Below are 23,548 nucleotides of genomic sequence, written 5' to 3'. Positions count from 1 at the left end.
CCTCCCTGATCCCTCTAAATGACGCCCTCTGAATCTCTCCCTTTAACTGAATTATTTTTAATTAAAGAAAGGTGTGTCTTGTTAAAGAAACACATTTGCGTCCGTTACTTCCGATGCGAGAAATGGGATTTAGGCGCCCTATTTCAAATAATGCAAGAACTGTACATTTCCAAGAACTGAAGTCTTTTGACATCAGAGATCATATGGAATGATCGAAAGATCTTCCCTATCTTTCCTTTCCTATTTCAACCTGTGCTAGTGCTACCTACTAATATATAATATAGGGAGAGAGTATAGTACCTACTAAAATACAAACCTTTCTTCAACAGATAACAATTTCATGTTCTGCCAAACTCAGCGTTAAGAAATACAGGTTTTATTGATTATTTGGTATTCTATCTTAGATGTTACATGTTTAATATTTACCTATATAGAATTGGTCTGCGTCATTTTATGTATATTGAGAGATCGGATTTCGTGTAAAGAACAGAAAGAAAGCAAATAATTGGGTGAAGTAATTTCTACATTTTGTGACTGAAATTTTTTGAGTATCTCCGGGGGGGAATGAATTTCCTTCGGGGGGGAGATTCCCCCCGGGCTACTCCCTGAATTCAACCCTGACCATAATACTCTACAAAATACCATAATTTTGAACATCGTGCACAATAATTTCCAGTTACTTAGTTGGCAGCCCTGTCGTTATTATCGCCTATTCAACTAAAGTTATCTTCCACTACGTTCATCCTATATGTTGAAGGTCAGCATCAACAGCAGAGAAACTGTAGTTACCATCAGGCTAAATGAAGAGAAGGTAAATACCACTTGAAAATAGAGGAAATGCGATGAACACTTTGAGTATGCAAGGTTAAAGTATACAATGGATTGCACACTAGATAATTCGTTCCAGCAATCATCATGGTAAAACGTGGAAGATTGATAACAAACTTAAAGAGATTTCACGTGCTTAATATATATATATATATATATATATATATATATTTGTTTTCCTATGAGTAATTTACCAGTTGCATTAAAGGTAAAATAATCGTAGAAATTGATAATACAGAACAACATCTAAATGATGTGTTTTTATGTATGCTAACAGGTTTCGAAGTAGTTTGTCTTTGTACTTGTAAATATTCGTGCAGATTGATTAAACGGCGCATACATATATTCATGGTATATGTTTTTGGATTGACTTTTTGTACATTCAGCAACCATGAATGCACACCTGCTTTACATCTACTTTGAGATGTCCGGTACGAAAACAGCAACCAACCTATGCTAGGTAGCCAGTAAACGTGAATGGTATCTAACAGAGACCGGGCACGAGCACAGAAGGCGGGTTAGCAAAGCTTGCTATACATATAAACTAGAATAACGCAAGACAATATATATGGCATAAAATTTCTTAAATTGCGTAATAGTATATGGTTTCATTGCTTATTTATGTTCCAAAATAACATTACCAAAGTAAATTTTACAAATATTTGAATCGCTTAAGTCTCATTTTTTATAGTGGCATGCCATGAGTTATCTAATTTACCTAAGATATTTCGCTTCCTTTCAGTTTATATGCTGTGGTTACTTGCTACCTTATGTGCGAATTTTTGATAACAAGTTTGGGGCTATGTTTAGGAGAAAGATTCCAGAATCAGCTAAAAATATACAAGATTTTCAGAAATGAGTAAATAAACAAGCATAACTGATTTGTGTCATTTTAGAAATTGGATAAAAGTATCTACTGACCGGAAGACGATGAACAACTATGAGTAGAGCAATTCAAATAGTTAGTTGTTCTCAGATAAGGCGGGCTCTTGTATCGCATGTGTCTAATAAAATCTAATCTCAACAGGAAGATTCTAGAACGCAGTTCCCCCATACAGTTTGGTAGCCAGTTTTGAACGTTTCTGTAGTTAATACACAGCTCAGGACTTAATTAACACAGTATTGCGGAGCGAGCGATAGCGACTAAATGCGGGTTAAAAGCTGCACAAGGCACGTTGTTTTCTATATTACTACTCAGTGAGAACGGGACGAGTGTTCTATAAGCCTGCCCCCCTAAACTAACCAAACCTATCCTATTATGAACAGAAAGCGAAATTGTAACATTTATAAACTCATGTAGGTTAGTCTAAACAAAAGTAACGTGAACTAATCTATCTTCCGAATATAACCAAAAATCACGGAAATTGTGGCATTTTTATGAAAAGAAAATTGGTGGATCTCTTCTGCTAGAGATAAGACAAAGTTTGAATTTCATTAATGAATTTTTACATAGACACGCACCTCACAGGGGCACGGTAACTTAGTGGTAGAGCGATTACTTGAGTTGCGTGGGGTTCTTGGCTCGATCATCGATCAGAGAAGTTTGTGGTAGTCAATATCGTCCGTGAGTTTTATCAAAGTGCACTCTTTTCCTCCAAATTTTCATTCTACCAGTTCTTCCATCATTATTTACTTAAACATCCGTCTCCCTTAACACAAAGGACGAAATGTACGACATTAAACTGAAAGATTTCAAGTCAGTTTTGTAAATCTTCAAGCTTTTTACATAATTTGCCTTCCTTTGAATGTTTCAAAACTTCTGCTTCACATATTAGATAATATATATACTCGTTGGTATATTTGGAAGACAGTTTCTCATGAAAATAGTAATTTTACCGTTAAAAGTAGGGAATTCGTATGAAAGATGATTGTCTAAAATGTTAATATTCACTCAGGACCGTACTGCAACCCAGGGGCCCAAGGGAAGCTACTTTAAGAAGTTTCTAAATCTTGGAAACAAAAGACTTATTTAGCACTGAACCACACAGTGCTTAGGAAAACCCTACGTAGGTAAATCCTTTTAAAGTAATGTACGAATAAATAAAATTTATTTATTTTTTTAAGCTTTTTTGGCGAAACGGAAAGAAAACTGACTTAAATTTGCATCTGCGCAAGGCCTCGGATGATGGCCTTAACACGCGTTTTAAAATACATCATTTAGAAAGCTACTTAACTGTAACATAGTGATTGCTTTTGTGATTTTTTTCTAAATATATAAATATTTTCTCTTTTTTAGAGAAAGAAAAAAGTTGAGTTTTCAGTTTTTACTCCAGATTTCCGTCGCCAAGAAGGTCTCAATTTTTTTTAAAAAAAGTACTGGGAACATTTTCAACATGAAAGTTTTAAAATATGACATAATTCTTTCCTATAAAGTTCATGGGCTCTTTTGAACTTGTTGGGAGGGCTCATCTTAAAAGTTTCTGATGGTTCCCTTGTATTTTTCCGCTTCAGGGTCTCCATCTGCCCTTAATGTGGCCCTGTACATTTTTCCATATGGAAAAACAACAGTGCTGAAACTTTAAATTCTTATTCAGTTCCAAGTTATGGCAACAGTTAAGATTTCAGTTTAGCTGAATACTTCAATATTACCAAAATTATGAAGCACACTGGGAAATCAGGAACCTTTCAAGGGTTCAATTACGGAAAATGTGAAAAGCTGTTTTCGCAACATCATGGGCTAAAATGCTGGTCTGGGATTAGCTTACTATATTTCCGGTACTCGACATAGAATCGCCTCTGTTCCCTTACTCGCGTATGCGAGGAGTGCATGACGTGTGTCTTTCTGTACATATAGGCCTACCATATCATTATGATACAAGGCAGAGGGCCCACTAAATTACACTGTCCAAGGGCCACATGGAAATTTCCCGGTTTCCCGCCTGGCTAGTACGGCACTGTATTCTCTATTGAAGCATTTCTGTAGAATGTAGGAAACAAATGTTCTGTTTTTACAAGTTGATGTTATTAGTGTCGTACCATTAAAAAGGCTATAGTAGGGTAGAAATGTATAAATACAAATGAAAGACGTTTGTGTAAGATATTAATTTCCACTGTAAGAGTATTTGCGCAGGCTGTAGGAAACGTGAGATTTTTATGATTTTTTTTTGGGGGGGGGGAATCAAATAATTTTAGCAATATCCTCATTTACGTGGATATTACCAGTCGCGCTCTAGCTCAAGTTCGTTTGAGTTTGCTACAATAAAATTAAATATATATATATAGGAGTCAACCTGTTATAGGAGACAACCTGGGTGTTAAAGAACTATATCTACAAACTGTAAGATGTGATTCCTTACATCAAAAGAGAAAAGGTTCATATGGACCTGTAGACAAAATTGTATTCTTTCAGAGCTAGGGCTGTCCAAAACCACGGAAAATCTAAATTTGAAGAGGTCCTATTTGGAATTCGAGAACCTGGATGTTGGTCCTTATCAACGTAAAGGAAGTCACGCATACGCAATCCAAAAATGCATATTTCATTAATGTTCAGTGGGTGTACAAGGTGCATGCAGGATGAGATTCCCAGACGACATCAACCAAATTTTGAGATGTGCTCTGTTTTTGATTGGTCCAAAGCAAGCAAACGATAAGTGTTAATAGCAGTGAACACGGAATCCTTTGGCATGATGTCGGAAGTGTTAACTATCGTCAGCAGCATGGTTTTTCGTGCTCGGGAAAAGGTATGCTGCAATGTTTTCTTTCACGGTTATAAATGAAGAACACGTAAAATATAACGTGACGAATTACATCGCATCACACGTTATTCTGAACACAAGAACGCTTGGAGCGGCTGGTTCCCAACGCTTCCAACCTCATTCAGAAGCATTGGATGTCCATTGTTTTCAATTCTTACGTCCTGCCACTTTGGACCCACTTGAAATCAGGATATATCTGAAAACTTGGTATTGGGAGCATATTTGAGAATTACACCCCATAAGAAATACCTTGTATACCTAATGAAAATTGACGATATATTCACTTTTGGATTGTGTATGCGTGGCTTTCTTTACGCTGATAAGGACCACATTTTGTGGAATTCGAAATAAAGCCTATTGAAATTTGGCTCTTTGGCGATTTTGGACAGCTCTAACTCTAAAACTACGCACTTTCCGCCATAGGTCCATATGAACTTTTCTCTTATTTTAATATGAGGAATCAGCTCTTACTGTTTGTCGGTATAGTTCATTGGCATCCTATATATATTAATTTAACGACTGTTGGTGGTTATCCCTGTAGGCTAAAGGAGACGGATAGAAAAGTTAATAATCCAATTGTTAGCTCCATATTATCTTCCACAAGAGAATTGCTGAACACATCATACCCATTGTTTTATCCAGCCCTCAGTTGTTTCAATTAGTACTATGTAGATTACATTCAAATCATATTGAAGAATTTCCTCTTGCCATTATTCTTGCAGGGTATACCACATTTACTGTAACTTTTTTTCAATCGGTCTTACTGGTTGTGCACCACATAGCAGAGATGATTGTGTTCATATATTTCTTTCCTAGAGTCGAAGTTAATCTAAGGACGCTGTTCGTACTTGGTGCGTATCGGCAAGTGGATTCACTCCCAAGCTTTCGGACAATTTATTTGCGTATGAAAAGATTTATAAAAAAAGAAAGGAAACATTACTTACAAGGGACATCACCCAATTGTCCGGCTCCGATTTCAATGAAATTTTTCTAGCTGATAGAGGACATATATGTATTATTTGTGATTGCAGAAATTTTTGCCATCGTGCATGTTTTCTATTTTTTATAATTTTTAAGAGTTCTGATGTGGTTATTAGAGATTACTGCAGAAGTCCCTTACTAACCTTTGTAAACGTAGCGTTAATGAAAGAACAACCATGTAGATACATATAAGACCTAGGGGGTAGTTGTATGGTAGGTATGACCTTGACCGCAGCCATCTTGAAATCCGCCATTTTGAATTAAGATCAAGTTCTTTAAATAGGAATAGGGTAATGTGATACATTATTTCGGGCTAGAATTTAATCAGGAAAACAATGGTGAAGCTAGTTTTGAGATACACCCCTTTGGAAAAAAGTTACAGGCATTTAATTGTTCACTTACTACGTGCGAACGTCCCTTACCTCCGCTTCTAATCCGCGTATTAATGATAATAAGTGAATAAACGCTTCGGTAATACATATTATGCCTAGAGAGAAGTGATACGGTAAGGGTATTCTTGACGGCAGCCATATTGAAATCCGTCATTTTGAATCAAAGTGAAGTTCGAAAAATGAAAACCATAGAATGTGATACCTCATTTTAATAGTAAATTTTCCCAAAAAGCCAATGATATGCTTATTTTTGTTCTATAATTAACCAGTGTGAATTTAGGACTGCTTCTAATGAGCGCCAAACGTCCATTATTCGATCTTTCAAATTGGCAACATTCCTAATTTTCACTGCATGTTTTAAGATTCCAACTGGCACTCTGCAATTGTTGCCATGGTTCATGTTTTCTAAATGTATTACATTTTTTAAAAATTTGCGATTTGTCTGTTCGTTAATAGTGTTGGAATAAGCACCCAGCAATCTTTCTGAATTTTGAAGACTTGCAATGGAATTATTTATTTTAAACGAGATTACATGAAAAACCTATGGACCTATGTGACGTAAAGAAATACAAATATAATTATAACAAATTGATGTTATACGAACACAAAATTATCAGGAAATATAGCCTACATGTTGCGCTATCGACAAATAATAAAATATTTTTAATAAATACAACATTTAAGAAACAGCAGCAATGCTAGAAAATATCAAAGAGGCAATAATATGACTGTTCCCACAACATTATTTGTACCATGAACATAATATGAAAAAGGTAACTGGTTTATAAAGAGGTGTAACTTAATTGAGTATCCGATCAATATTGCTTATAAATTTTACAATCATGAATCATCGACAACAATCGCTAGAAAACGAATGACGTTTTTGTCTGACTAGCTAAAAATTGCCATAGAAAATAAATAAATAAATAAATAACTATACAATAAAGAAATAAATATAAAACAAAACAAAAGTCCCTTGATTTACACAACAATCATATTTCGTTTTCCTTTTTGAAGTGAATTTTCATTTGATTTTTCGACTCATCTTCGGTGTTACCTGAATGCAAAGTTGAAGTTATTTCGTTGTGCGATGACTCATGTCAGTAAACGAGTTTTTGAAGGACAGGTATAGGAAATAAATAATTACATGACACGTCTTCAAAATTCAGAAAGATTGCTGGATGTTTATCCCAACACTATTCATGAACTGACAAATCACAACTCTTAAAAAATGTAATAAATTTAGAAAACAAGAGCCATGGCAACAACTGCAAAGTGCCAGTTGGAATCTTAAAACATGCAGTGAAAATTAGGAGTGTTGCCAATTTGAAAGATCGAATAACGGACGTTTGGCGCTCATTAGAAGCAGTTCTAAATTCACACTGGTTAATTATAGAACAAAAATAAGCGTACCATTTGCTATTAATTGCTATTAAAATGTGCTATTAAAATGAGGTGTCACATTCTATGGTTTTCATTTTCCAAATTTAATTTTAATTCAAAATGGCGAATTTCAAGATGGCTGCCATCAAGAATGCCCTTACCGTATCACTTCTCTCTAAGCATAATATGTATTACCGAAGCGTTTATCCACTTATTGTCATTAATACGCGGATTAGAAGCGGAGGTAAGGGACTTTCGCACATAGTAAGTGAACAATTAAATGCCTGTAACATTTTCCCAAATGGGTGTATCTCAAAACTAGCTTCACCATTGTCTTCGTGATTAAATTCTAGCCCGAAATTATGTATCACATTACCCTATTCCTATTTTAAAAAAAACTTGACCTTAATTCAAAATGGTGGATTTCAAGATGGCTGCGGTCAAGGTCATACCTACCATACAACTTCCCCCTAGGCTTTATATGTATATACATGGTTGTTTTTTCATTAACGCTACGTTTACAAAGGTTAGAAAGCGACTTCTGCAGTAATCTCTATTGACTACATCAGAACTCTTAAAAATTATAAAAAATAGAAAACATGCACGATGGCAAAAATTTCTGCCATCACAAATTATACATATATGTTCTCTATCAGCTAGAAAAATTTCATTGAAATCGGAGCCGGACAATTGGGTGATGTCCCTTGTTAGCTTCAACCACCATTATCCACGGATTACTACCAGTTAATTAAATCCTTAAATATTACTATTTTGAATATGTTAACCATTGAAAATTCAAGTTTGTCGTGTCACCCACTGAGGCAAAACTGTGAGTAGTATTAGAAAAAAATACTAAATTAGGAACGCAACGTCAACATACGTATTTTCATTGTCCTAAATGCACATATATCTATGTAAATATATGTGTATATATGCTTCTTTAAAACGGGAAATTTTAACTGTTTTATACTAGATGTTAATTTCTCGTTGATTCTGATATTTTAATAAATGAGTTTGCAAACACTGAGGATTCGTGTATTGAAAAGAATTAACAACTGAAACTTTCAATTCTTTCCAGGACTTAATCAGTACGTGCCTTTGTGGCGACTTTTGGGCATCATATAAAAGATTGAAGATTTGTTAAACAACTATCTTGTTAGGGAACCCTTTCCCACTTTAATAGTTGAAATGTTAAGGATTAGAAGATACTGAATAAGCAAGATTCGCATTGGAGAAGTTACTGCTGAGAAAGATAATTGAGTACGTAGTGAAACAGGTTGAGTATCCAGGAGAGGTTTCTGACTATTTTCTGTAGTAAGCTATAGTTAAACTTTCTGGAATCAGAGAGCAATTATGCAAGGTCAATCTAAAAGTAAACGGCATGTTGACCTCCTTTTTAACACTTAGTCGATAGTGCTCATATATTTAATCAATATCGTAACATAATAATTAATGTAAACGGTATGTTTAGCCATCATGCTGAAGTGAGTTGAATCTTGATGTTGCGCTCCTATACATCAGTTGTGCTAGAAAGCTTATTCTGAATTACAGTTGGTTCAGTTTTCATTCCTTGTTCTTTGTTTATCTAGTTAAATATTCATGATTTTCATCTTTTGTTTAAGTTCAATTAAATAACTATGTCACCATATATATATATTAAAGCGGGCAATTATTACGTTCAAGTGCTTAACGGTTTTGATCACTCCTTTGAAGTAACAGTAATAGTATTGAAAATTAACTAATTTAATTTGTTGTTACATATTTCTTTGAATTACAGGTTTTGAATTACGATCTTTCCGCTTTCTTGCAGTTTGTAGATTATTTACAATGTTTCAAACTAATAATACGAGCAGCTTTTTCACACACACACACACACACAATAGTGTGTGTGTGTGCGATTTTCTCGCTGTACTGCTAACAATCCTAAGTTAGAGCTTAAAGTCTCCAGTGAAACATTAGAACTTTTTAAACAGCAAATGCTGGACGTAGATATAGACTTTATTAAATGTTAGTGTATTCCACTGTTAAGGCTTCAGAAGTTCTCTTTGTAGCAGGTCCCCAATGGTTTCATAATTATTATGCACAGTTATAGCCGAAGCGTAAGTTTCTTTTCTCGCCCTAAATGCGACACGATTGGCATCGTGTCAATTTGGTGTCTATATTGGCATAACTTAACACCTTTTTCTACGGACGTTTAAGAAAGTAAGTTAGGTTTATGTTTAATTCAACTAAGATATTGTAGTAAGTGCAACTTAGAAAACTTTTAAGCTGATGTTTAGAAAATATTGAAATTTAGCAGGATGTAAATATCAACAAGGGTACTGTCCCATATCGTCTTAGTGTTGAATATTATGATGATAATATGAGGGAATTTTAATAAATAGTAATGAAATTTGAAAGGGTTAAATGCTTGAAATTTTCGAAAGGGTTAATTCCGAAAGAGAGGCAATATCTATATCACATTAAACCACACAATTATTTTTCAACAAAGGTGAACATCATAACATCTTTTACCGGAATTTAATATCTCAAACCTTTTCGAAAGTACGTTAAACATCAATTGCTCTACTGTTTGAAATGGCATTACAAAAATAGTTTTTCTGTCATTTTAATTGCAATTTAGCTCAGTTTCCTAACATTAGGCAATGTTGCGTACTCCTTCAATATTGATCATATCAGAATCGTTTTCAGATATGAAATTTCTGTAAAATGCGTTATGATTTTTATGTTTTCAGAAAGCCATGCGTCATTGCGTTCCATATTTAACTAAACAGATCTTGAAATTAAAACATTCTGGATATAGTGAATTTTCAAATGCAGTTTTATTGCTTCTTCTCATTAGACATTCGAAAAATTCGCTATATCATAGTCTTAAATATGCAGTAGTGCGATGATTTCTATATACATTCTTTTGTTCGTTTCAGTTGCGTAATAATAATTATAGAGGCCTCAAAGAATCGAATGCTTGTTTTTTTTTCTGTAGCGTCCTCAGCTTGTAACAATGACGAATAAATAAAAAATTGTGAGTTTTGAAGTATATAACAGACATAATGCTATTTGAAGAAATGCAACTGTATATTCGTATGACATCCCAATTATGCTGATGGCATTGCAGATTATACCAAGCAATATCCCCATGTTGATGTTTACATCTTGCAAAATTTCAGCGTCTTGTAGTTGTTTGCTTAATTTTCCAAAGAGATTTCAAGATAAATTTTCTACTCTGTGTATATATAATAAGTTCGGGTATTTGCATATATCATGAGAATGTTCGCGAACTTAAATTAATCAATACTTCTTTTGTTTATTTTATTTTTAGGTAAAATCTTTTGCAGTTAAATTTGAAATAAAAATATTGACAAGGGAACGACGGTTAGTTGATACTGAGAATAAATTCTGATTCCTGCAGTGTAGAAGAATTATCCAATGAGTCATTCAGTGAACGAATGTAAATTTAAAGCAGATTGCCTCAATGATTCAAGTGCTCCTAGCACTTGCTTTATTCAAAAGGAATATCATCATGAAATCGGTGAAAATAAGCAGAATATAAGAGCTGTAGAAGTGGAAGAAGAATATGGTGATTCAAATTTACACTTCCATTCAGAGTTTGATATTAAACCCGAGCCGGAAGAAACTCGTGAAGATGATATAAATTTAAGTTCACTAGCGCCTTCAGATTATGTACCGTCACCAGTCCCTGAATTTAAACCAACCGGTAATTGTATTACGAACGTTTGGGAAGAAAAATCTGAGGAAAGACACATAGCTGAAAAAAAGACAGTTTGGCTCAATTCGAGGTATGAAGTTTAATTATTTCTGTTCTCGATTTTCAAAACCATATTTAAGGTATTTTTATTAGCTATATATATTAGAAGTTGTAGTACTTTTACACTTTCTCTTCTTTAGAAAACAGTAGTCATAGATCACTAACCCAATGGGTGGAAATGCAATGCTATAGAAATAAGAATAATCCCTGTTTCGATTTATCAACTCATCCGGATAAAGTTGATTATCTCAATATCAGTTTGTTCATAGACACAAGAAGCGTAGTTTTAACTAGAATGTGGTGTGCGCGAAGAAATAAATTTCTTGTCTGTGTATGTTTTTACAGGTTGTCGTAAGAAGAGTATATTGATCTTTATCAAAACATGTTGATGCAAGCGGGGAAACACAAATGTTGTGCTTAGTTTGAGGTTTGATTAAAACTGAACATGAAAAAAAAGAAAAAAAATTAATAAATCTGAAATACAAAGATTTACACTACAAACCCAGAAAACGAAGAATTGTTTTTTGTTGAAATCTACTTGTTATGAAAATGTATTTCGGAGGGTTAGTTATATACTAATTTTATTATTGAAAACAAGAGGGACCATCTTAATTAATGAGATTCTCCAACTAGTCTTATTATTATGCAAGAAAGGCGATATGTTTGAGGAATGGAAACAATCAGTAATAGTTATTACTTTAAGAAAGTTGGTAAATCAGAAGCGACCACTAATTTATGGAGGATAATAATACCGACTGAATAACGTATCTTGCCAATAATCTTTGTATTGTGTTTAACACTGGATATAGATGAAATGATTGGTTAATTTGTATGGAAATACTCCATGGCTCGGAGCACTTGTCCAGAGCAAATTTTCGTTAGAAGAGAGAAACTCACGGCCGAATGCAGGCAGCCAGAGTGGGGAAGTTAGATATGGTCAATCCCATATCAGACACGCTGAAGAGCTCGCGGCTCCTTGTTTGGGGTTTCTTGTTGAATCTTCGCACTGGTATTGTTGTAGATGGTATCCTTTTTCTTGTAAAGTGACAGCTGGTGAAGTGTAGTTTATTGTTTATTTATTTAGATCACATGGTTGGGGCATTACAATATTCTATTGTGAAAATTTGACTTTAAATTTCTCGTAATTTTCAATACCGAAGAAGAAAACCATAGAGCAAAGTAATAATCTCTGGTCGTGAAAGTCTGTGTAGATTGATTTTCCTGAAAACTGTAGCATTAGGGAAATTATTTGAATATATTTAATGATTTACATTAAAACTTCCATCGTAGACATGCGTTAAATATACTTGTCACATAAACGATATTTCTTTAGAGAGTAAATATAGAGGGACCTATAGTAATGTTATAAACGGCAATGTTTTTATTCTCATGATGTTGTGTATCATGTCGCTATTTGAGAAAGAATAAGGGCATGAGATGGAAAGTGAAATGTCCGTATTTTTCCAAGTGTACGTAGTAGTGTACGTAGTCCGAAAAAGCGGTTTCATTTCCTTTCAACTCACTGTGAAATCTTACTACGAAGCAAATATTGCACATGTTTAAAACAAAGTAAGCGTGTTGTGCAGAGGTCATTGTTACTTAGTTTAATTATTGGAAAGTTATAAAGGTATTATACTACATATACATCTTGTCTGACATTTAAACATCTATCAACAAAATATACAAGACGCTCTGTTTTTAATAAGTAATAGTAGAAAACAATATTTTATTTAACGAATAGTTTGTTCCGTTGCTGAATGATTTCTACGTGTAGTACTGCATTGACATAATTTTCGTAGCAGGTATCCGACGATCTACTTCAAGTACGCGATTTAGAACTCAGATCCAACACCGACGTAATAATATAGCGAGCTTGAATATGGTGCCGTTAATTTAACCAAATGTCTTTTGAAGTATTTGGTTTGCTACATTGTCTTTCGTAGAGTATTGGATTGGCATTTCTTAGTGTTACCTATTATACATAAGCAATTTATTCTAAATTAAATGATATTTACTTCGAAATCAAAAGATCAGCATAATGTATTACACCGATTAGCAGGATTCGAACTAACAAAAAATGTCTCCGCATACGTTGGATTTCTTGATTATGCCCGCCGGGTAGCATCTGGATGAAATTAAATGTATTTAATGTTATTTTTACGTACCTTTCAAAGTGTATGATATCTGTTTTTCTTCAATATGTTCCAGCTCTGGTACAAAAAGTGAAGAATCAACTACGGTGCTTCTGCCTGGAACAGCAAATAATATGGAATCCTGTAACTACTTCCCTTCTGCAGTCCGTGAAACACAACAGAGAACTCTAACAGTATGTGGAGGAAAGACGTTTTTGTGTTTTTATTGTGGTGAAGAGTTTGCTAATAGAGATAGGTGTGTAGAGCATTCAAAAATGCATCCTACTTCCGCATATAAGTTAAATAGCATCAAATGTAACGAAAAGTTTGATGATGCAAAGAAGCTCTTTCATCACACGGAAATATTATTTCCTTGTATTTATTGCGAAACCTCTCTTCGTAATAGACCTCATATAATTGCGCATATGAAGAGACATCTCATGCTCATAAAAACATCGTTTGGCTGCAATCGTTGTGGAAAACGATATCCTGTCAAATGGAAACTTTGCGAACACATTAAATCTGTTCATTCAAAGTGAGGATGGCTCATGTCCATTATTTAATATTTGCTTTTGTTTTCATTGGAATATAACCATATGAAGAGTTCTTTTCATAGAACATAGTTTTTTAATTCTGCGCATGTTATCCAGGTATAAATAGACGGTATCATTAAGTAAAAATACTACTAAGTACTATTTACACAATTTTGTAATGAATATATATATATATTTTTTTTTAAGTAATATTTTGTGAACAAGATCAGATCTTAACTGGATACAAGATGGTGTAAGGGACCAAAGTAGAGATTGACAGTCCTCCGTCAAACATAGTTACGATTGTACTTGAAAATACTGTTTTTTTTTTAATAAAGCTATTAATCACTAAACTATGACGACTATTGTATCGTTAATTTAGGACTTGGTGCGGTGTCAGGTTGGTGTTTACGCAGCTCCCGTCCGGATAATATTAACTTATTGCTGTAACTACTCGTTCAGTAGTGGTAACTAGCACGAAAGAGATAAGCTACGAGCTTTGTCAGTGTTTGCATTGCTGAGAGTCGTATTCATGCCTAAATATTGGTTCATAAACATAGCACGTTATGGAGTTGTGACAGTATAACATTGGTCAACTCCAAGATATTTCTTTATGACCATGAGGTCTGCAGTTTCAGGTATGAACTAATTCATCAAACATTCTGTGTCGCTCACTCCTTATCCGGTCTCAGTAATATCAAAGACTGCTCTGAAACAGCGAAATGAGATTTGGTGCACAAAAGAATGCAACAGATTCTGTTGGCCAAAGGAATACTCCATTCAGTGCTTGAACCGATGTCTTTTTTATGGTAACACCAATAATTTCTGGAATCCTCGAGTAAGGTTTCGTCATTCGAGTTAGGTGGCGATTGTTGTATGGCTTGAAATATAGCAGTTTAAGGGATATGTGCCATTTTTGTATGCGAAAGTATGATCGGTATCGCAACCTACCGGCACACTGGGCAGATCCACTAACATTGTCACTTCTGTTCCATTATCGTTAATATTTCCAAAAAGATAGCTTACTTAACGGTTCTACAAAATAGAACGCTGCGGCCATGATCATCTTAGTCCTAAAGTTCTCAAATTTCTTTCTTGATAAGGAATTGATATTACGTGTATAACTTATTCATTTTTACCTCGAACCTTAAATTATGAATTTTACATTGATATCTGATGCAGGAATTAGTCTGAAAATAATTCGTACATCTGGTTTCTATATTAGGGACAGAATTTCCGCGTGACTATCCTTATCACATTAGCTTTGGGCATATGGAGTCCCAGGTTCCATATCAGGTGGCAGATCATGTGATTTGGGTCCCATGTTATTTTTTTTGTTCCCTGTCTGTGTTTCGATTCTAAAAGGGACGGTAAACTCTAGTCTTACCAGCCATCATTAGGAACGTAGTTATTAGATATTTTTATGTATTTGCCATTGGTAAAATATATAGCTTTTGCGATTTTTTAAAATAATATATTGAGTGAAGTTTGAGCTTTTTAATGCGGTATAGGTGATGTTAAATTTGATTGTGTTCAAGTGAGTAACTAACCGTACTGGAAGAAGGGTCTAACTCACTCTTGCCGAGTAATTGTTTTGCAATCATTATAAGAAAGATAGTGGCATTTTTTGTTGGTCGTTTGAACTTTTTTCGTGCGGCACATACTATACCTATCTAAGTGGGTATTAAATTTGTAGAACAATGCATTATTAGATTTCTTGATACAATATGACGTATTCCGCTGCAATTTCAATGGGATACAAGGCACTTTATGTTTGGCTGCAAAGGATACATTTTATTGCTTACCTCTATTCAAAAATCTTGTTTACTAGTGTAGGTTTAAGAGCAAACAAATGTGGTTTGTTATACAAGATATTAGGACTATACAAGGCTAATGAGAATAGTACTGGGATTGTTTTGTTTGCTTTTAGTAATATTTTATGCAATACCTTTTCTATAGTAGAGTGCATTTTTCTAGAATCTACAAGAATACCAATATAACGGAAGTATATTCTAAGATTGTACACCATTTATTCCATATTGTATATTAAATAACTTCGATAAAAACAGTTTATAAAAAAAAAAGCATTTTCTGTGGATACTCTTGTAAACTTTATTTTCTTTAGTAAATCAATAAACCTTTGAAGACATTTAGTACATAATGCTGAAGAAATAAATTAAAAGAGATTAGCTTGTTCCGGTATTTCACCCTTTCTCCTTCAAATTTTTCTTTCGTTACGGTGTCACGTGCTGCGAGCCACAACAGCCTTTCACCATTTTCTGCACATTACAATTTCTACTCATGGACTAGTATTTTTCAGGAATAGTTTTTCCGCATTAATTTCGTCACTTTGCACAAATATGTAAAATACACTAATGACGGTAATAAAATTTTACAAATAATTTTACTTAATATGTGCAATAAAGTACTTAGAGTACAAAAGTTCTGAATTGTTTTAGAAAAAAATATGTAATACAATTCACTTTACGGTCTTAATTCACTTTATCTTAGTTGTAAATTAGTGTGTGTTAATCTCTTGAATGTATACTTTACTAAAATCAGTACTAATTACTTCGAAATTTTTTCTCAAGTTTACGTTTCTATATCGAAGCATGTATAGGGTTATCTAAAAAGCGCATCGGTTTTGTTACATCAAATTATGAACTTTATGTTTTCAAAACACACTAACCAAATTCATAAGCATGTTCATCGTACATTTTGATTTCAGGTATGGTCAATGACGTTGGGCATATGACCTTCTCTACTGCGCTGTCCTGCAATAACTCTGTTCGTGAAATTCGGTATGACTGCTGACAAGTTTTCACTTGGATATCGCCGACAACTCGTTGAATTACCTCCCTTAAGTTCTTTAATTTACGAATGGAACATAGTTTATTGACACACACCAATAATTTGAGAGTACCCCAAAGAAAAAAGTCACAAGGAATTAAGTCGCATGACCTCGGGGACCGTTGCTGGTAAGCATTACGCGAAATGTGGTGATCTGTTGTGATAAAATGTTTTCACAATTATCATACGTCACACTATAGTAAACTACTCCATGCCTAGACACAAACTGAAAAAATACGAGAAATTCAGACTAAGGCGGCAGCGGGAATGTTTGTGGGTAGAGTAACAATACGAAACAACGTTGGTAACCGAGAAACAAGAAAACTGCCAGACAATCCAAAACCGGCGCGCTTTTTGCACAATGGAGTACCAATAGACCATATGTTTCGTCTGTTAGTTAACGAATATCGATTAAGTCACCAAAAATTATAACTCAATGTGCGTTGAAAGTAATTCATCTTAATATGTAATATAAGGAAATCTTCTGTTTATATTTTGCTACCCAATAATTAAAATAACAGATTTGTATATTTTGATATTTTTTTTTTTTGAATCATAACATTAGGCAAAGAAATAAATCTTAATTTCAAGTGTTGTTATTGAAGTATAATTAAAGCGTGATTATTGTTAACAACATTGAAGTGTGATTAAAAAAAGAATATGCATATTTACTGTGAGAAGTAATTTCGGAATACCGAGCTTCGGAAAATATTACCTTAGGATACCATGTACGAAGGACAATTCAGCAGTATTCTTTCCCGCTGTATGTTGTACAGTGACTACATTCGTAAGAATGTGTAAACCATATGTATTCACTTTGAATGTATTAAGAGGGACCAGGTTTTCTTAGAATGTTTTTTTCTACCAAAAGTCCTTGTTTATGCTTCCGTGATAAAAGGAGTATTCTCTCAAAATGTTTACATTAATATCTATAGTAGAATACCTTGGGTGACGACGAGCTATCACTTCTACACTTTTATGTAATAGATGCACAAAAGATATACTGTATTTCTCACTACTACTAACATTTTGTAATCAATAAGCCATATGCGTTAGATTTTTTTGAGTTTCTTCATATTCCTGCGCTTTCTTCCACGGTTTTATTGATTCTAATCATCACCGTTTTCCTTAGCTTTATAACATAATTGTAAGAAGTTAAAATAAGATAAAGTTTAGTCAATCCCTTGTCACTAGTCTAGTGTCCTCGATCCTTGGTGTGCATGTATGATGCACAGGTTTCCTGGTTCAATTCCCGTTGGTATAGATGTGAAATTTTAACGCATTATGTTAGTACACATTTCACAAACTTATGGTCTTCATATCATGTAACCTCGGCTCTTAAATTGAAGGCTGAACTTCAACCAAAATAAGTGAATTCAAAAACATACATTGGGTTAAAAAAGTAGATGGGTCACTATTTTAAACTACATTTTGAAAATAAAATATTAGGAGAACTGCTAAACATCGCCTCATTAGCGAGTCATTTTGGTTAAATCTCGAGGCTAGCCATTCTGTATACCATTTCCCCACCCTCTTGATCAGTTTCTGATGTAATGTAATATAATAATATCTGCCCGACTTCTACTGAAAATATGCATCTAACACCGTGTGCGTGGATTTTCTCGGGGTTCTCCCGTTTCCTCCCACTTTCTTCATTCCACAATTTCATTCATTACTCATCATCACCGTCTCCTTTAGCCTACCCGGCATAAGCGTGGGACGTAAAACTCAAAAAAATGCATCTGATTTTAAAAAAAAGATACTTAGAGAATCCATCTTTAAATGATTACGGTAAGTGCATCAACCGTAAATCTATTCATTGATGGGATTGGTGCTTAATTTATCCTTTCAGCATCAAGGCTGCTTGAAGAGGACCTCAACAACAGCTAGAACATAATCTCAGCCGCCATGCCGGTTACTAGTCTCTTGCACATAGGATGTAATGTTTACATTGTGTTACGTGAACATAAACATTGTGCTGTTGAAAACCTACATATTTTGTAATACCGGCCTTCTATTATGAAAAAATAAATTTGTTACACAGTTTTCGGTCAAGTGCTCTTTGTATCAACAGTTAAGGTGGATCACCACCCGGAAGTCAGTATAAACATTAGTTCATTTACTTAACCAATGCGTAACGAAATGGCACATAGTATAAGTATTGCACTATAAAATAGTTATGAGTCAGCTACAACATAAGATACTACCGGTATTTTCTGTGCTTTTGTATTCTGTTATCTAAGAAAGTTACATATAAGAGGAAAACGTGATGAATTCTAAGATGAGTACGCGAGATGGCGCTTGCTGTTAGATTTTGCTACTCCTGTGCTTAGGTTTATGATCCACTAGTTATCTCATTACGGAGTATGTGACTGTTTTTCGCGTTATGTTTTACATTTTCCCCAAATATTATTCTATGTTTACGGAAATAGTTTTAGCAGCTGAATCTCATGCTTGCGCAGGACGCCCTAATGCATCGTGGCCAACTTGCATGTGTACTGCTGTAGTCACAGTAGTATTGCAATTCCTTCTTAGCGTTTGAAGTCCAGAGGCGGAACCTGTGAATTGTAACAAAACAATAATTAATAAAAGTGGAAAATGGGGAAACGGAAAGAATGATACAAAAGAACAATCCAACTCAAAACGAAAGGGCGAAAGCCAAAGGAACCGAAGAGAACTGGAGAATAATTTGAAGAAACATCTAATCATTTGCTTTTCAATTTTAACTGTTTGTTGTCACATAAATATTATACACACATGTAATATAAAGGATTTGAACATCATTTTGAACGTCAAATATGTATTCTTTCTTTATTTTTTGCTGAAACTTAATTTGCTTAAGGAAAATATTATATCTTGAAAATAATTTATACATTTTTTGAACTTTCATATGTAGAGGAATAGTTGTCTGAACCCGTTAGTGGAAAATACAAATTAATTTCACTTACTACGGAAAGTCCTGGGGTGTTATTCTGACTCTATATTGATACTATGCTCTGTCGACTCCTTTTACATATTAAACAATTAGACAACCGAAAAATCCTCGATCGGAAGCTTGTTGGAATTATCAGCGTTACAAGTTCAAAATTTAACAGATTTTGAAAAAGTTAGAAGTAACCGTTTTTTGAAATACGCGCTTCATTTTTGGTAGTAGGGCACCGCTTTCTTGGGTGATCGACAGAACGATGAGGTTAAAATGTACGCATTTTGCAAGCTAAGGGAATTTTTTTGAGGAGGGGTTGAAGAGTAATAGCGTCTTACAACTTGCAAATTGTCTCCTATTTGGCACACCGGGACAGCTGGCTAATAAAATTTACTTGTCACCCCTATTCTTCTGTATTGATATTCAAATGTGACTTTTCTGTGTGGCCACCTTAACATTGAACAATGACATTTGTCTCCGAAACGCTTTGCCGCGGTATTAACGTGAAAGGGACTCCTAACACAACCGGTCTCTGTGCAGTCTGGAAAAATGTAATTTCAGTTTTAAGATCTGACGATTATGCCCCTTAGACTAAGGAAGGCGATTACCAGGACAAGTGAATAATGATGGAAAATTTGAGGGAATGAGAAGAAGGGAGGAAACAGGAGTACCCCGAAAAAACCCTTGGACATGCTGGTTCCATTATGGAAGACGGTGTTTCAAAATCTCACCGCAAGCTATTTTTTTTATTTTTCAACATATTTTAATGGCGTTTGTTTGAAAATAGTGGCCAAACTTCAGGCAATGTTTTGCAATATTTCGCGAGAAATGTAATGAAAAAACAAACAAAATCGTCTAGCGATGATACACGCAAACAGCAGTTTTCTCCAGAATAAAAGCCACTTGGTTCACAAGTCTGAATGAACATTTCTGCTAGCCCATTTTTTTCTTTGAATTTTTCAGTCTGTTTTGTCGTTGAATATCTTAGAATATTCCTCGGATTTTGGCCAATATTTTCACGTTATCGACATTCCAATTCGCTTAAGCTAAGCAATGGCTAGCGATGATGTATTAGAACAAAGTATTCTGCGATGCGCAAGCACAGGCTGATAGGGTTCGGAGCACCGCTCAGGTTAGTTCCGTGGCTGGCCTCTCTGGCGCTGCGCGAGCTGTTTCGATCGCGATTTTCACACGATTAACTACAAATAAAATACCGATAGTGTAAGCTAATATTCGTAATCACTGTCAATGCCAGACTGTAGTGGATAATTTATTTAACTTCATTTTAACAATAATCTGATTTTCGTTTTCCACATATGATACTCTGTGGTAGTGTGCCCCAGTCCAAAACTTTTGCTGAGTAGCTAATCCGAACAAAACAACACACTGTTGACAAAGCCTTTTGAGAAAATATTGGTCTCACTTCTAGCTAAAGAAGGGGAAGAACACTACAATATAGATTACCACAAGTTTCATTATGAACACCATGACGTTCTTCATTTAATTTTGCACGCCTGGCAAAGCGTTTCCTGGCCACACAAGAAAGTAATATTTGAGTGATAATGCAGTCAAATAGGGGTAGCAAATACATTTTATTAGCCTATTGGTCCAGTATGCCAAATCGGAGGCAATTTGCAAGGTGTAAGACTCCATTACCCTTTACTCTCTTTCCAAATAATTTTCCTTGTCTTGAAAAATGAGTACGTTTTGATCTTATTACTGTGATGGGAAGCCCTATTGATACCAATACAGAAGCGTCTATCTCAAGAAATGGTTCTTCTAACTTTCTGAAAAATCTGTTCAATTTTGAACTTTTAACGCTCATAATTCGAACACGTTTGCGATCGAGAATTTCTCCGGTTGCCTAATTGTTTCATATGTAAAAATGCTTCGTCTGAGCATAATATCGATATGAAGTCAGAGTAACACCCCGCGACCTTTTTTCTACTCCGGAGCACCAGTGGTTCCATGGTAGAGCATTGAAATCTGATACGTGTGTCTGTGGTTCGATTCCAGCTTTGCCAGTGGGCTTTATGGTAGACACACACCACGTGTCTGTGTGGGTTTTTTCGGAGTTTCCTCGTGTGCTGGTACTTCTCTCATTCTACAATTTCATTCATTCTTATCATCACCGTCTCTTTTAGTCTAAATGGCATAGCCAAGAAATATTTTTTTTTTGTGACGTCCTATCGTTGTGCTCCAAAGGTAAGGCAGACGGTGATTATGAAAACGAATGAAGTGGTTGAATTAAAGAAAGGGAGAGACTCGGAGGAACACCACACACATGGTTTGTCCACCACAGAACCCACTTGGTGCGAGCTGGGATCCAGTCAAAAACCTCACCCACGAGAAGTGAGTGCTCTATGTCTAATTTTTAATTATCCAATATTTTGACGGTAAGCGATAAGTTTACCACTTGTGGTTTCAACATAAGAATAAGGAGCGGAGATGAGACCCATGCTTGGTTTTTGGCTGACCTCGTAACACTAGAAAATTGTTCTTTCCGTAAGTACAATTATGGAATTGGAGATACAATTTTAAGAACCGGTTCCAAGAACCTGTCAAATTTTAACATCTGGTTCGGGTGAACCAGATAAATGACACAATTAAACGAAAGCAATATGCTTTGTCAATGATAAGGCCATAGGCGCTCGCAGTGAAGGAAAATGGAGGCATCGCTTTACCCTGCACTTTCGAAAGGTCTGTGGTTGTTTCAAAATGCTTTTATTTATAAACACGGCAAGGCATAATATATTTGATTACACCCACTAGAATATCTAATGTAGGCCTATTTAGTGTAGTCCACAAAGTTATGTAATATGTCTCAATAATAATTATTTTGCATTAATCGTTATACACATCAGTATATGTCTGGCTTTGCCCCTTCCTCGCCCTTGGAAAAATCCTGCGAATGTTTCTGGATAAAAGTATTCTTATTCGAAACTTATTATCTTTAAGCGTGCATAGTACTAAGTATAAACCAGTACTGAAAGATAGCGTGAAACAATTTTGAATATATGCCACTATAAACAAGAATTAGAGACTTCATACCTGAGCTTCTTTTTGTCGATCATGTGATATGTTAAGTACAGCAAGCAAGGTGCAAAAGCAAGTACTTGCAAAACACTTGGAGAAGTGAGGTAGGTTAAATATACTGGTAGATGTTAATAAAATTAGCTGTAAATAGCTCGGTCGATAGATCACCTCTGGCGCAGGAGATTGCTGGTTCGATCCCACTTCTCGCCAGGAAGACTTTATGTAGGACACATAGTATGCTTGGATTTTTACGGTTTTTCCCCACTTCCTTCAGTCCAACATTTCGATAATCACCATCACTGCTGCTTTTAGATTCGGAATATAATCGTGGAATATTAAATTTGTTCAAATTGCGTCTTCGGCACGCTAACACTCGTGCTAATTGTCTAGCTTTACTCGCTACGGGCCTTATGTAGAGCCATTCTGACGTGTAATTAGTACCATACTAAGGAGTTCGACTAACATATGTTTCCTGCAGTAGTCAGGCCTTTAGTAGGATATTAATCATGTCAAAACGACTCTGCATATGGCCTTATAAGTCTGAGATCCTTCATTCCACCTGGATTGTGGGATAAATGTCTGTGTAAGTAAGTAACCTAGTAAAATTTCGTAATAGCTTTCATTTAACGCAGCTTTAGCCGTATTTGGTCCGGAAAAAGCTGGAATTTTAGCCATGATGATTATGTTCACTAAAGTAAAGTTCCACTGAGGAAGTTTTTTTACAAAATACATGCACGGCGGAACTAAGTCGGTTTTGTTGAAATGATCGGATTTTCGTAATGGTTTTGTGTTGCGTACTTATTCTTAATTTACACCCTTGAAACATTTAGTTATAGGTAAATGTATATTTCTGTCATTAACTGAGAAAATTTTACCATAAAAGTAGTTTCTGTTACGCCTAAATGCAGTTTGAGTCGAGTTTTTTCCAGAAAATTTGGAATGTTAGCCATGATATTTAAGGCCCTAAAGTAAAGCTGGACCAAGGATTCTAACTTCACTTATAAAATACAATTTTTGAACGGACTAAGA

At 34.9% G+C, this 23,548-nt stretch overlaps 1 protein-coding gene across 4 annotated transcripts; it reads left to right on the top strand.

The window, feature by feature from the left end:
* Positions 1–669: 669 nt before the first annotated feature.
* On the top strand, positions 670–21,232 carry LOC145684423 (uncharacterized). Of its 4 annotated transcripts, none has more exons than XM_081756779.1 (4): positions 670–811; positions 8,358–8,555; positions 10,599–11,076; positions 13,254–21,232. In XM_081756779.1, exons 3-4 carry the CDS (start codon positions 10,706–10,708, stop codon positions 13,714–13,716), a joined length of 834 nt encoding a protein of 277 aa, XP_081612905.1. In that variant the 5' UTR covers positions 670–811; positions 8,358–8,555; positions 10,599–10,705; the 3' UTR covers positions 13,717–21,232. The 4 variants fall into 4 exon arrangements, with proteins under 4 accessions (XP_081612905.1, XP_081612904.1, XP_081612907.1 ...); XM_081756778.1 differs by having other exon boundaries at positions 8,358–8,539; positions 13,254–21,231; XM_081756780.1 differs by lacking the exon at positions 670–811 and adding an exon at positions 911–1,036 and having other exon boundaries at positions 8,358–8,539; positions 13,254–21,231.
* Positions 21,233–23,548: the final 2,316 nt, after the last annotated feature.

The sequence above is a fragment of the Thermobia domestica genome, chromosome 4, assembly GCF_964235325.1.
Source record: "Thermobia domestica chromosome 4, izTheDome1.hap1.1, whole genome shotgun sequence".
Lineage (NCBI taxonomy): Eukaryota > Metazoa > Arthropoda > Insecta > Zygentoma > Lepismatidae > Thermobia > Thermobia domestica.
This window is presented reverse-complemented; position numbering and strand designations above follow the sequence as displayed.